This window comes from Streptopelia decaocto (assembly GCF_964273445.1).
Source record: "Streptopelia decaocto genome assembly, chromosome: Z".
NCBI classification, from domain to species: Eukaryota; Metazoa; Chordata; class Aves; order Columbiformes; family Columbidae; genus Streptopelia; species Streptopelia decaocto.
In genome coordinates this window covers 39,744,714-39,759,097 of record NC_138657.1, presented here as the reverse complement: position 1 = coordinate 39,759,097, position 14,384 = coordinate 39,744,714, and the positions used below count along the sequence as shown (strand labels likewise).

Sequence of the window (14,384 nt, the reverse complement as noted above, 5' to 3'; positions counted from 1 at the left end):
CTTCATTGTGTCAAAATTAACTGTAATAATGCTTTGCAAAGATAAAAATGTGGATAACTGTAAGGACCACACGCACAAAAACTAGTAAAAGTAACTTCAAAACAGATATTCAGGTGATGCTTCAGGGAAAGGTGCAGGAACAAAATGGGACATAAGATTTGAGATACTCAACAGCCACATTCAAATCTGAAAAAGTTAAGAAACCTGGAGTATAAAATTTAAGATGAAATCCAAAAATTTAATTGTTTAATCTGGATACTAGGTAGCCTCAAGAATCTTCAGTGAAAAAATTCTCCACAATCTCATTACCTACTGTATGAAAAAGCACCTTAGTTTTAATCACCCTCTTGAATTCATGAAATATCCTCTTGTGTTCAAAAGGGAAGATTACACTTTCATGCAGATGATGCCTTTCTTTAAGCTTCCCTCTCCATATCAGCATTGTTGCAGCGAACACCTTTTCAATTTCCATCCATGCAGTAATTACCTCACATACGTGTTCTGAATCACTCACAGCACTCTTTTTGAGTTCTCTGAACTCAGTGTGCCTGAGCTGCTCACAGTGCCTTATAACGATGTTTCTGTATGGGTGAGCAGCATTGCTGGCTATAGTTGTTTGTATATCTCTTCTCCATTATGACTCCATTTCCAGAACCTACTGCTACCAAACCCACTCATCTACTCCAAATCCTGTAAAGAATGCACGGGATGCGTAGAATTTAGCCCAAGTGATTCCAAGAGCAATAGAAAAAACAAACAAAACACTCTTCAAAACTCACAATCTTGCTCATATTAAAATACATGTATCATAGTATCGATCCATTATCAGAATAGGAAATGCAATCTAACACAATTACATTCCTTTCTAGAAAGACACCACCTCAGTGCAGCAAAGTATATGGTGTTCAGTAAACAAACCGAAAAAATATTTGTTTTATCATCATTGGTCAGTCTGAGTCTTTATTTATGACATACTTACAAAAAATTGCATTAACTATGGATTTTATCAATGTCTTTTCCTGCAAGTATTTCTCTATAGCATTCTGGTGCAGCACAAATATCAACAAATTAACAGCACTTCTAAGCAGTGTTTTCCTTCTCTTGAAACAGACGGAAACCAAGGCATGTAAAGATTATAACCACAACTCCACTGAATCCAGTTGCCCAACCTGAAATGTCAAAGAACAGATTTTTCAGAATATTTGATTTTTCAAAGTGTATTGCTCAGTTGCTACAGTTGCAGTTGTAAATGCTCAGATCCCAAAAATCTCAAATCAAGCCTTCATAACATGAGGAACAAACAGCTAAAAGCTACCTGTGAATTCTTGCCAAAGTGATTTGCCTAGCAGTTCACATCAGCTCTGCTGCAGAGGACAGGAGGGAGGGTCAATCCAACTTTCCAGAACAAAACTCTGTCATCAACACCTCAACCATCCTTTCTACCTACCCGTTTGCTATACACTCCCGAACACAGATCAGTGGTCTAACATACAAAACCCTCCCACACATCCTAAGGGAGGGAGAGAGGGGTGGTATGGAGTAGGTAGTATGCAGCTGTGTAATTACACAATGCAGACACTCAAAGAAGGTTGAATTACTGCTGTCTGTGTAACCAAACTCTGGCACATCCCAACTCCTGAGTGCTGTTCGTCCAATCTGCTGCTGTGTCCAGCAGCTTCTTGAATGTACTAACACTTTTGGTACTAGTCACTGTTCCATTTTTGTATTTCTTAACAGTAACTGAAGTAACAACAATAAAGACAACTATGAACAGTGACACCCCCTACTCTTCCTCAAATATTATCAGTAATGTAGACATGCAAAGGTATTTAAAAAGCTTTTTTTTTTTTTTTTATAACATGTACAAATTGTATTTGCCCAGTATGGCTCAAGCAACTTGCGTGGCTCTGTAAGCTTCATCTGAATCCCTTCTGGTCACCGCTAGTTCAAGCAAAAATTTGGAAGTCAGAGGTATTTCACCATGGTCTTCTCCCTTCAACCCCACCCAATAATGTTAAAAGTATTAAAATTCTGTCCCAGTTTTTCTGCTTAAGATACTGGCTATCAACCTTTCAACACTGATCACTTAACCTAATTTTTTTCTCCTGTTTCACAAAGAATATTTGAACCATGGCATTACCATTACTTCTTATCATAAACCTGAGAAAAATGGTCTCTCTTTCCACATATTTTTGGAGGACCTTCTTCACAGACTTCAGAGGGACAGCAGCATTATCGTTCACACACAGTATGTTTCCTAAACCATCAGAGCCAGAAATTTCGTTTAAATGAAAACCTGTCTTCCTCAAAACCAGTACCTTGCTAGTTAAAAGATTTGTGTGCCCAAGCTCCTTTCATTATTAAATGATGATTCAGTTTCTCACTGAAAGTAAGCAACAGTTTAACAATAAAGTGGATTGCTGTGCTCCAATATTTCTAATCACATTTGCAGTTATTTATGTTCTAAACATAGCTCTCACTAGTTAAATTATCACACCAACGCATTTTCAGATACTGCACTACACTTGTAATTATATGCATTAATATGCTACCATAGAGCAAAACTAGCAATAGTATGAAATACTTTTACATACAGAGTAAGAAAGTGCTTCGTCAGAGCCAAATATTAGTGCAAATTAAAAAAAAATAAAAAAAAAAATCACTGTTTTATGTTACATGGACAACTTAATCTGGATTTATTTTCTACAAAACAGATCTGAGTAGAAGCAACAAATGAAAAAAATCTGTCATTATTCTGTATTGTGGAATAGTAAAATTCCATGTTTGGAGAAGACACAAGCAAAGTATTAAAATGCAACAGAATACAGCAAGCTGTAACACGTCTCACAAATGCATGTTTCATTATTAAATGCAGTATTTCACTAACATAGTATCTTGAACACTTTGTATGAAAAATACGTTGTCTTGTTACCTGAATGGTTTTACATGCAAAAAATAGATTAATTCTGCATTTAGTAGTAATTCTATAACTGACACTACACTAAATATTAACAGTTAGGCACAAACTGATGAGTGTTATTTGTCTTGACAGAAGTTTGTAGTACCCTTCTGCAGCTCAAGTATGACACAACTATTGAGTAATTAGAAGGAGGGAAATTACTCCGTCTTTTAATGTTTTCAAGAAGTTTGTTATGTATAAAGTTTTACTTATGTTTTGTAGAGTGATCATATAGAAAATGTCATCAGCTCAGACTCCTGATCTGTTCATTGAACAGCTAGAAGATACGAACTTACGCTACCCATACATTAGCTGTTTTAAAGTGGTTGCTATATATTCAAGTGTAACTCTAGGATTTCTTAAATTTCAAAGACCAAGTTCTGAGTATTTCTTTCAGATGTACTTATTTATCCTTCTACTACAAATAAGCACTTGATTTAAAGGATCTCTACGCAACACATTTATACATACAAAAAAAAGAGGAGCACTGAGACTCCAGCTCACTCAAATACAGGGTGCTTGAAGCCAGGTGAGAATATCTGGAAACTCACATGTTCCTGACAGTCACTGTTCTCACCTCCTAGCTTTGTTACCAATATTCGTTTGCAACTTCATATGGGACTAGGTGTAACTGCAGAGATTTGCCAATTGGTTAAGAAACATTGACTAATGGATACCATCAAAAACAACCACCATTTTCATTGCTGCTAGCTCTCTGAAGCTTGAAGAATAGTGAAAATAAGAAAAAGTATGGAACTCAGACTGGGAGTGTGTTGGCAGTCTGTGCAAGACTAAGAATCAGGAGGTGCGGGCAGTATGGTGCTGTGAGCCCTCTGGAGCTGCTGGGTGTAGGGAACCTGAAGCCAAGCCCCTGTATGACCAGTAATGCTCCAGCAACCTAGTTTCACAAAAGAATTTGAAAAAAATGGCTTTACAGTTATATTCCTGGAAGTTGTGATTCTCTGTTCTTCTGCTCTCCTAGGTGGTATCTACTGCCATAAAAGAGCATCATTGCCAGGTGTATATCCACAGAAAAAAAATCTTTAATATGCAAAATACCCTCTGGTATACTTTCGAGGGTATAAAAAAAATAAATACCTACCTGCTCCTTGTAGGCTGCCAAATACTACACCACCACATACTCCTCAACCGAGGGGCTAACCCAGAGAAACACAGCTTGTCAGTCCTATAAAGGGAACAACATGAAATCCAAGACCAGGGGATGACCTCATGTTGCATTCTAGAAAACCAAAGGCAGAGAACAACTAGTCTCTTCACATAACACAACAAAAATGGGTTTTGAAAAATTAGAAGCAACTACCAATAGCAAGAGGCAGATACACACTAACAGATACTCCTGACAGTATTACCAATACAGTCTCTTTAACGCTGAATGAACATTTGAAGAAAGAGCAACAATATTTCTATTTGCATCCATTTTCCTGATTTCAGGAGAAATGTGAGCCCAGAAGTCATGTGTGAAATGAGAGCACACTGAAAACGTGGGCTATGCCCAGACTTTTTCTGGAGGATAACAAAATATCTTTTTTTTTAAAAAAAAAAAGCAAAAAAACCCACCCCTGATTTTATTTTAGGTATTACTACACCAAAGAAAGCAGTCAAGAAAATCCGATGGAAAGTAAGCTTAAATCTCCATCAGATGCTTCATGGTCTATTTAAATTCCCGAGACCTTGGAGTTCCAACTTCCCCAGCATTTACCCTTCCAGAGATTTACTTTCCCATCATAAAACTGGTACAACATCCAGATTCTGTCAGGAGCAATCAATAAATCTTGCTTGCAGCTTTGAGGATGGACCATTTTAAAGGAAACACATAGAAAATATATCACTTACTAAACATGATTAAAGCTTGCTTTTCCCCTATACCATATTCTTCCAAGATAGTCCTTCTCAAACTAGTCACATTAGATCAAAACCCGTCACCTATGAATGACAGAACTGAAACAAGAATTACTTTATTCAGTATTTCATTTCTAAGGATTTCCAGATTTCTAACAAAATTAGGTCTCCAAGCCACTTTTCCATGAAGCTGGAAAAGCATGTCTTTCATATTAGTTAGAATAACTCATATTGAACTTGCATAAAACAAAACAGCTGAAGTGTAAAGAGGCGAATCACTGAGAAGTTAAGAAACTCAGTAGTTTTTTAATAAAAATGTATCTCAAGGATAAAGTGACAGACTAAGGAGTCCACATCTGCAATACAAAATTACCAAACTCACACTCACTTATCAGGAAAGGAAATTATTTCCATTTTTTCTTATTAGGCATATCTAGAAAGAACAAACACTGATGAAACTGCTTCAGAAAGAGAATATTAAGCCTGGCTTCATTAACAGTCACTCCTTCTAACAATATCAACAAGTATACAGGCAAGAGAATGTAATTTTCCCTGCTACAAACAGAACTTAACACACAACAGAATATATAGCCTCCATCAGAAATATACTTACAAGGAAACCTACTTCCAAATTTCCTCTGCCTTAATAAAAAGGCTGCTCTGGGAATGAAATGCCTTTTTAGCACACATCACCACCTTTTGTAACAGTCCATGCACTTATCACTGAAAAACACTGAAGAACAACACATGATATGACTTCCATAATACTGACTAGTTGAAGCTTGAAAATCTTGTATCCTACCACTGTACTTTGAAGAGAGTATCATGTATGCATGCATCACAGCAGAGAGTTACAGACTGCACAGTCCCACAACATCACCAACAACAACTTTGTGATCAATACTCGTTTCATTCGCTATTGTTAGAAACTGCATCTCCCATCATCAACAAATCCTGCATTTCCACCCTCTTGGGAAAAATACGTATTTTGTAAGGGGAGAGGGTGGGAAGAGAAAGAAAGAATTTGGTACTGCTACTAAATTTTAATTTAAAAAAGCTACTGGATTCAGAAGCACACACACTTGCACAAACAAGAAGTTTGCAAAGTATTGAGAGCACACTGAAAATCCATCATATGTACCATTGTCCAGCACCAAGCTTCCAACTAGAAACCAGCCAAAAATATTAAAATATCCTATAACGATTCTGTCCAAACATTTTAAGATTACATAAAACAGATAAATTAGAAATTAGATAAGAGGGAAAATGGAGACAGGTGCTGAATTAAGTTCCTAACACGGCAGAAAGTTATACTTTCAGGTGACAACCCCGGGGCTTACAAAGTATGTTGATACTGGTCCAGGCACCTCACCTGACGGTAAAAAAGGACAGAAAAATCAAGCGACCTTCTCTTTTGTTTTCACAATCCCATCTTCTTCCTGTAGATATTCCAGGTCTCTCTCCATCCTTCTCCTTTTGACCAGTTCTAAACTATCCACTGAAATCAGCCACGGCAGAAAAGCCAGCGAGACCAGGGCAAACAGCCAAACGCGTTTCTCTGATGGCCTCTCTTAGTGTCTCAAAACACGCCACTACATCAGCACTGGTTTCCTCTACCACAAAACAGAGAGAAAACGCTCAACTCCTGCGGCTACCAGCACACAGGCCACCCCTCGGCAGGGCCACGCAGGTTGCCTGCACACCTCTTCCCCCAGGCCCCGCGCCGGGGCCCAGCTCCTCTCCCCACCCGCGGCACCCAGCACGAAGCGAGGCCTCGCTCTCAGCCCGCTCCCCCGGAGTGCCAGGCCGCCTTCCTGCCGGGATCCCAGCCGCATCGCTCACCCGGGGCGCCGGGGACGCTGTGCCCGGCCTGACCCGCCACGGCAGCTGACACGTCGGCAGGCCGCCCCGCGCCGCCGCCCACCTCGGCCAGGCCCGCCGGGGACGCCTCGTACGCCTGCCCGTCCTTCAGGCGTAGATGCGGGAGGAGAAGGAAGGAAGAGCCCGCTGCCGGTCCGCTCCCGGCCGCGCGCGGCGGCAGGCCCCGGCTTCGCGCCCAGAGGGGCGGAGAGGGAGGCGGCCGGGTAAGCCACAGGCCGCGGGGACAAACGGGCCGTAACCGCCGCGGCCGCCTCCCCTCCCATGACGCTGCAGAGCGAGGCCTGGCCGCCGCCCTCCGCGGCCTCCTTCCGCCGCCGGCTCCACGGGCCCCCCTCCCGGTGGCGGCGGCGCCATGATGATCCGCCCGAGAGGGTGCCACGCCAGGCCCTAACGCCGGGCCGAGCCGCGAAACGCGCCCCCGCCGCCGCGGCCTGGGGCCCCGCGCCGCTCACCTTCATGTCGGGACATCCTAGTCTAGAGACGACGGCCTAGGCCCGTCTCGGGGCTCCCGCGGGCTGCTCAGGCGCCGCTGCGGCCTGGCCCGCCGCCGCACACACGGAGCCCCGGTGCGAGAGGCGGAGGGCCGGGGGCAGGGCCGAGAAGGGGGCAAAAATACCAGAGGCGGCGAGAAGCCGTCCTCCCTCCTCCTCCTCCTCCCTCTCCCTCGCTTGCCCTGCGGGGGCGGATCCGGCGGCAGCGGCTTCCCGGGCGCCGTGACACTGTGACTCTGGGCCCCACAGGCTGCTGGCGCCGCCTCCCGCTCCGCCTGCTGCCGCAGCGACAACGGCGGTGGAGCTGCCCGCTGCGCTGGAGAGCTCCCGGCCCCTTCCCCTTTCTCCTCCTCCCGCCCCGGCCGCGCTTCGGGAGGAAGAGGAAATATCCCGCCGGGGCGGCGGCCCTCCCGCGCAGGCTGCCGGGCCGAGAGCTGAGGGCGGTGGCGGGCCCTGCCGGCGGGGCGCCGCGGGGAGGGCTGGCGGTGGGCGCTGGCGGTGGGCGCTGGCGGTGGAAGCGGCGCAGGTAACGGGGCCCGGCGGCGGCAAGGCAGACGCCAGGGTCCGTCTGAACCGGGGGACAGACGCTGATTAGCTTTTTATTTAAACGGAGGGGGGAAAAGTGGTAGAGACCTGTGCCCTTGCCCCTAACCAGTTTTTCAGTTCCTGATAGCGTTAGGCGTTCTGGTAGCCTTGGGGAACGGCTCACTGCGTACTCCAGGGCGGGCACAGGGCTGACTTCCTTCTTATTTTTTTCCTCTTCCCCCTTTGTCAGGCCCGCAGAGTACTTCTGCCAGAAGTGTTCCTCAGTCAGGCTCCAGATCAGTAAGGCGGAGGCTACACGTGTTGTGTGTCATCACACTCCAGACGAGTGTCTTAGTCTCTCCCCACCATGAGAACTTTAAATCCCGTCATGGTTGCTTCCCACCCTGTCATAAAAGCAGGTTAGTCTTGAGATGAGTGAAAAACCTGCAACATGGCAGTGTTCCTGCCCTGTTTCAGATACACAGGGTACCTACATCAAGCGTCTTGATTCTGTGCTGCCTTTCTTACTATGACTTCCTGACCTTCGCCCAGATTTCATTCTGAATAGCACCATCTCCCTCACCTTTTCTGTCTGTGCTAACTCCCACTTGCCTTCATTTTCCTCTTAAGTTTTCATCTCCTACCTTGCTCGTGGCATTCCTCCATCTTTTTTATCTCCATCTTAACCATTTTGCATCACAACCCTCATATGTCTGCCCCAGCCCTGCAATTCTTTTATATTCATGTTGATTAAGTATGTCCTTATTAGTCTGCTTTGAAGCCCTCGGGGGCCCACATGCCAGAGTGACCTAAGCATCAAGCTGCAGTGAAAGGCAGGAGTGAACACTAAGTATTGAAAGGAGGAAGTGACAACCTCATTCCTTGCAACTTCTCTTTCCCATGCCAGTCATATTATATAGCCCCTGCTTTTCCCCCTTAGGTGTGTGTGCACACCTCTATCCCCTCTATTGTAGCCACCTGCTTTGCTTCCATTTTTCTCTTGGCCACATGCAGTTTCATAAACACAGTGCCTACTGAGAGGGTAACCTGGATACAGTCTGTCTAAAAATGCAGTGTGTTGTGGGCATTTTCACTGGAAGCAAGCAATACGTGTGCATTGGATAAGCTGGAGAAGAAACTGGGTGTTATTTTGACTGATGGGAGCCAATGGCTTCACTGCTTCTGAAAACGGAAGAATTGCTGGCCATGCAAGGAGTTGGCAAGAAGCATACTACAGATGACGAGAAACTGAAGAGTAATCTGCAACTATCATAAAACTCACTACTAAACTATGTAAGTGGTGTCTCCCAAGATAGTTCCAGAGGCAAAGCACTGCTTATCTTGCCAACATTTCACAGCAACAGTGCACTGAGCAGGGCAGTGGGTTGAGTGTGTCCTACTACTTTATTTTAGCATTGGCATTTTTCAATGCAAATGGCAATTGTTGCACCTAGATGTGAAATACAGATGATGAGGTGCTCTTGGCTGATGCAACCTTTCAGTCCCTGCAAATGCAAACTAGCTTGCAAGCTGGTAACTCACCTGGCTAGCAATATCTTGTCTCTGTGCAAGGCTGGGGTTCCATGTGTACATAACTCTGCCTCGCTCTGAGCACGATGATACTGTGTTGGCATGTGCTCGGTTTTATCCTGTTTCTGGCAAAGTGGTCTCCCACAGGAGCTTCTCCTCAGGCATCTCCTGTAATACATACTGAAACCCAGGCATTTCACTGAGACCGAGATGATTCAGCCTTTGGTCACGGAAGACCTTGGGCTAATCATCTTGTCTCTCCACACTTCAATTGCAAAATGGTTTAATAACCTTCCTGGCCTCTGTTAAGTGATATTCACATGAATATCCATTGAGTGCACATGGTCCAACATGCTGGTGAGCACCTCAGCACATGACTTTCCTGAGACACCACTAGTGCCTGTGGCAGCCAAGGAGAATTCTGCAGCCTCTTCTGCATCTTTGTAGGCTTGAGCCCAAAATTAAAACTGTCATCCTGTTATTACATACTGTTTTCTTGCCCTAAGGCCAGTGTCTATACCCAGTGAGACAATATAGATAAAAGCCTTGGTATGTTTAGAGTCACATTAGAATATGCCTGCATGTGCAGTAGTATGTAAAACGCATCTGTGTGATATCCTTCAGTGGGAATTTTGCTGATTATCTTCTCTGCAAATAGGGCAAATACTGCAAATGTAAGACACCCAGGCTCCCAGAGGTGAGCATGTGGCAACTCTGGCTGAGTGTGGAAAGAAGTGCATAACAGAATGTGAAGGCCCTTTACAAGGTCATGGCCACCAGTAGAAAATATTCTTAACTTCTTAGCATTAACTTGATTATTAATACAATTGTTTTGAACTATATTGTTTCTCAGACCAACATGCTGTTATTCCACAGGCAGAATGAGAAAGATTCTAGTGAGGTTTATAAAGTTATGGTGTAGATTGATCCACCTGTCCCTAAGGGAAAAGCCTTTCTCCCCTGTGCAGCGGAATAACCCATAGGTGAGACTTCCTATCAAGCTATGAGGAAAAAGATTTCAACATTAGTGTTTTCCTGATGGGTAAACACAAGCTGAGAAATTAAAATTTACTTACACAAGGTTATTCAAGGTCAGAGCCAGGCAAGCAATTAGAGACCCAGATCTCATAACTAACTAGGCCATTGTATAAGCCATAGTAAGAAACAGAAAAATTCATGAATTTTCCCAACATGAAATCATAATATGATAAAACTTGTGCCCGGAAGTAATAAAATCCTCTGAAATAGGGAAGGCATGCTTGTGTGGCCTCATGCAGTTCCTTTCCCTGCCACTGTAAAAGGGTTCAGTGTCTGGAGTGGAGCAGGACAAGTTCATATACTAAACTGAATGGTGACATCCTAGAGCAGAGCTCCTGAGAGGTGAAACTGTTACATTGGGAGCCACTTAGTCCATCAATGTCCTTGAAATCTTTCAACCATTTGTGGGCTACTGAAAACCCACTGAAGCAGTATTTTTAATTGTTTCAGTGCTATCGCTACCAGGCTTCATCCATTTGAGGAAGTGATCTCTGCTTCACTTTGATTGGATTTGTCATTACCAAGGTTAGGCACCCCTCTACATACAACACTAGCTCCTTGTTGGTTTGATGGTTCAGCTTCACGCTTGGTGGTAAGATATGCTGTCACCACAGTGGTATCAAATTTACATAAATCAACTGCTTGAATCAATCCGGTCATCATAAGATAAATACGGCACTGCAAATGTATACATGGTAAAATGTTAAATTTATATATTGATACACACCAGGGCCTCCCACTACGCTTCCTTTTCTAACTGCTGCTTTTTTGCTTCTTGCTCAGTAGTGATTCAGTGTGATATAGAGCTACTTACTGGCTGTAATCAGTGTGATCTGTAAAGAACACTTTTAAAATCAGAGAACGACAGTCTTTCTGCTTTCTAATTTATAAGGAAAGATACGGAAGAAGTTTCCATACTGACCTTCTTTTCTGTTTCAGTGTCTGCACCAAGGATGCCTGTTTTGCCACAATAACAGAACAAAAACCACAAAGACTCTAGGACTCCTGTGTCTAGATGCTAGATAGGAAATGGTTTTTCTGTTGTGAACTCAGTCCGTCTACTTTCCCAGGACTACCAACAGTGTTTTGCAATCAAGCTTGAAATGTCCAAACCACTAAGAAACAGCACAAGCAAACTTGGAGTCATCACGAACATCAAATGGCTTTGCTCATGTAGAGCTTTTGCAGTGGAGTGCGAGCAGCCCACTGGAAGAGAGTGAAGCTTGAATTTTTAGCAGACATCTGTATTCTGTCCACTTCTATGGACACTGTATTTGGCCTCAGAGCTAAACTGACCTAAGCATAACTAAATATGCTGTTAAATGCTCATCATCAGTTTAAACTTTTATTAGAATTCCTCCTTTTGAATGTTGGACTCAGCTAAGAAGTGCAATACAAATGCTACACTGCTGTGCCCTTAATTCACTGGCAACAAGGAGTGGCAGAAGCTGTTCCAATTTTTAAACACATAGTCCAGGTGTAGATGTCACGTCTGCCATTTTTCCTGAGCAGTGGCATCCCCATATTCACCTGCATGTACTCTGAAAGTACTGCCTACTCCCCAGGTGATCTGCAACAGGTTTTGCATGTTCCCAAAATCATTTTGGAAGCCAGACAGATGCCATGAAGAGGTGAAGCTGATCAGTGCTTGTACAGAGTCAGACATATGCATACAGGCACTGCAGAGAATCCTGATATATTGCTGCTCTTTTCCTTCTATCAGCAAATATATCTGAACTTGGGTAAAATCAGGAACTGTCTTGTTAATCACCTTTCCAGACCACTACACTTTGGAGTCAGCATTCAGAGTTTATCCTAGATCTCCCTGTTGTGGTTTTACCTGGCAGGCAGTCAACCACGCTGCAGCTGCTCACTCAGCCCCCCAGTGGGGTGGGACACAAAAAAAACCCAAACAACAAACTCATGGGTTAAGATAAAGACACTTTAGTAGAGCAGAAAGGGAAAAGAACAATAACAATAGTAAAATGATATACAAAACAAGTGATGCAATTGCTCACCACCCGCCAACTGATGCCCAGCTTGCCACTGAGAACAAATTGCCACCCCCTGGCCAACTCCCCCAGCATGATGTCATATGATGTGGAATAACCCTTAGGCCAGTTTGGGTCAGCTGTCCTGGCTGTGCTCCCTCCCAGCTTCTTGTGCACCTCTTCACTGGAAGGGCATGGGAAGCTGAAAAGACCTTAGCAACAACTAGAACATCAGTGTGTTATCAACATTTCACTCGTACTAAATCCAAAACACAGCACTACACCAGCTACTAGGAAGAAAATTAACTCTATCCCAGCCAAAACCAGGACACTGTCATTCCCTGCTGAGAGTTTTCATCCTTCCCAGCAGTCAGTTTTTTATGTCGGTGTCCCGGTTTTGTTAAAAAACAGGTTTCTCTTTTAGTGAATTTGCCTATCAGCTAAAGCCTTCATATTAGCTGCATTTTCCTGGAGAACCAGATACATGTTTTGGTAAACATAGCAATGGAATGCGAAGCTATTGATAAGCATGGATGCACCTCTCGCGAGAGGGACAATGAGAAACAGGTGACCAATAAACTGACCAACTGTGTATAACATTCCATTCACGTGAATACTTCATATAAAAGTGGGAGATCACGAGGATCTTGTCCCTCTTTTCCCTTTTGCTTATGGCCGACATTAGGAGAGGACCTTGCTAGTCGTCCCTGCGAACTGAGGCCTAGTGACAGACTGAATCCAGCTCCGGTTGGCTGCAGAGTCCAATCCAGGAATCTGGGTGCCGGCTCTGCAGTTGCTGAGACTTTCAAGATTGGTTTTGTATATTTTGTATTATTTTCTATATCCTTATTAGTAGCATTAGTAAAACATTTTTAATTTTTCCAACTCTCTTCTCTCTGTCCTTCTTTTCCTCCCAATCGCCTGTCCTTAGTGGGAAGGGGGGAAAGGGAGGGGCAAAAGGGAGAAGTGGGGGAGGAGAGGAGGTTAACAATACATCTGCCAGGGTTTTATTGTCACCTTGCAATCAAAACCCTTGACAGTCGGTTAAGATATAAAGCTAAAAGTGTTCCAGCTACCTCTTTCTCTCCTGCTTTTCTGGCCAAACCTTTATGAAGAATTTGAGCCAAAACAAACACTGAAAACTCATCAAACAATTCTGTCCTCTTACAAAAATATTCTAAACTGACCACATACCCTTGTAATGGCATAGTTCCAGTAGGCACACTGTTCTTACAGGGCCTAAAGTCACAGTGTACTAGGAAACAGAAGCAGCTTTTAAAAATTCTCCAAATTCCAGGCCTGCTTTCCATCAGAAGAGGACAAAGAAAAAATCATTTATCCTTTCTTGAAATTATTATTAGTGTTCCTTTGGAGGTTACCACTGAACAAACTGATATTCTTCTTCTTGAGAACCACAAATGTTGCTGGTTTTACTCCATTCCTTGTGAATGAATGAGAAACACAGCATCCTATGCACTGTTCCAGCAAGGAGGAGACATCAGGGATGTATCCTGTTTACTTACAAAGCCCTGCTTCTGCGAGCAGGAGGAAGCAAATAAAACAATATCTGCTCATTGCTGTAAACACTCTTTCCTCTGCTGCTTAGATATATTTTATGCTTATGTTTCTCGGGGCCATGCCCAGTTGTGATCAGGCTATGAGCTAGATTTTTATTACTCTCTTTTTTTCCTGTCCTCTTCTCTGCTATCACCACCCTCTTTCAAAATAATACCTGCACTTAGGCAGGTTCCCTATAAATTCACATCACTGAGTGATCCTATTTGACCTTTTTGAGTACTACTTAGTGCCTTCTCTTACAGTGGATGCTGCCATCTGATACAGGAGACAAGCTGGTCTTTGCAAACCAAAGTGGTTAGTCTTTGGATTTATGCACCTTTACTTCAGCAAAATTTCAGCGGACTGCTGGCTTATGCCTAGACCTCTCAGCTCACCTGCTGGGGCCATGTGATGGGTGGGATGCTGTAATGAGGTGCTGTGATCGAGTCATATACCCCAGTCTCCACAACTAGCCCAAGGCTTGAGGGGATTGCAGAGGGCCTTCATGGCTAGATCCCTTTCCATGAGGATTCTTGTGAGCAAAGGAACCCT

The 14,384-nt window shown here is 43.7% G+C and overlaps 1 protein-coding gene and 1 long non-coding RNA gene across 3 annotated transcripts in view; one reads left to right on the top strand and one right to left on the bottom strand.

Annotated features, from left to right (window-relative positions):
- Positions 1–7,575, bottom strand: part of KCMF1 (potassium channel modulatory factor 1) — a 53,297-nt gene extending 45,722 nt beyond the window's left edge. The window contains exon 1 of one of the 2 annotated variants that reach the window (XM_082074387.1): positions 7,153–7,575. In XM_082074387.1, coding sequence (XP_081930513.1) covers positions 7,153–7,168 — 16 coding nt within the window. In that variant the 5' untranslated portion in view covers positions 7,169–7,575. The remainder of the gene's footprint in view (positions 1–7,152) is intronic. The other variant, XM_082074388.1, reaches the window with a different exon arrangement.
- A 163-nt stretch (positions 7,576–7,738) lies between these two features.
- On the top strand, positions 7,739–13,162 carry LOC309451022. The gene is made up of 3 exons (XR_014186164.1): positions 7,739–9,009; positions 10,735–10,809; positions 11,224–13,162. It is a non-coding gene; the product is annotated as an uncharacterized lncRNA (long non-coding RNA).
- The last annotated feature ends 1,222 nt before the right edge of the window (positions 13,163–14,384 follow it).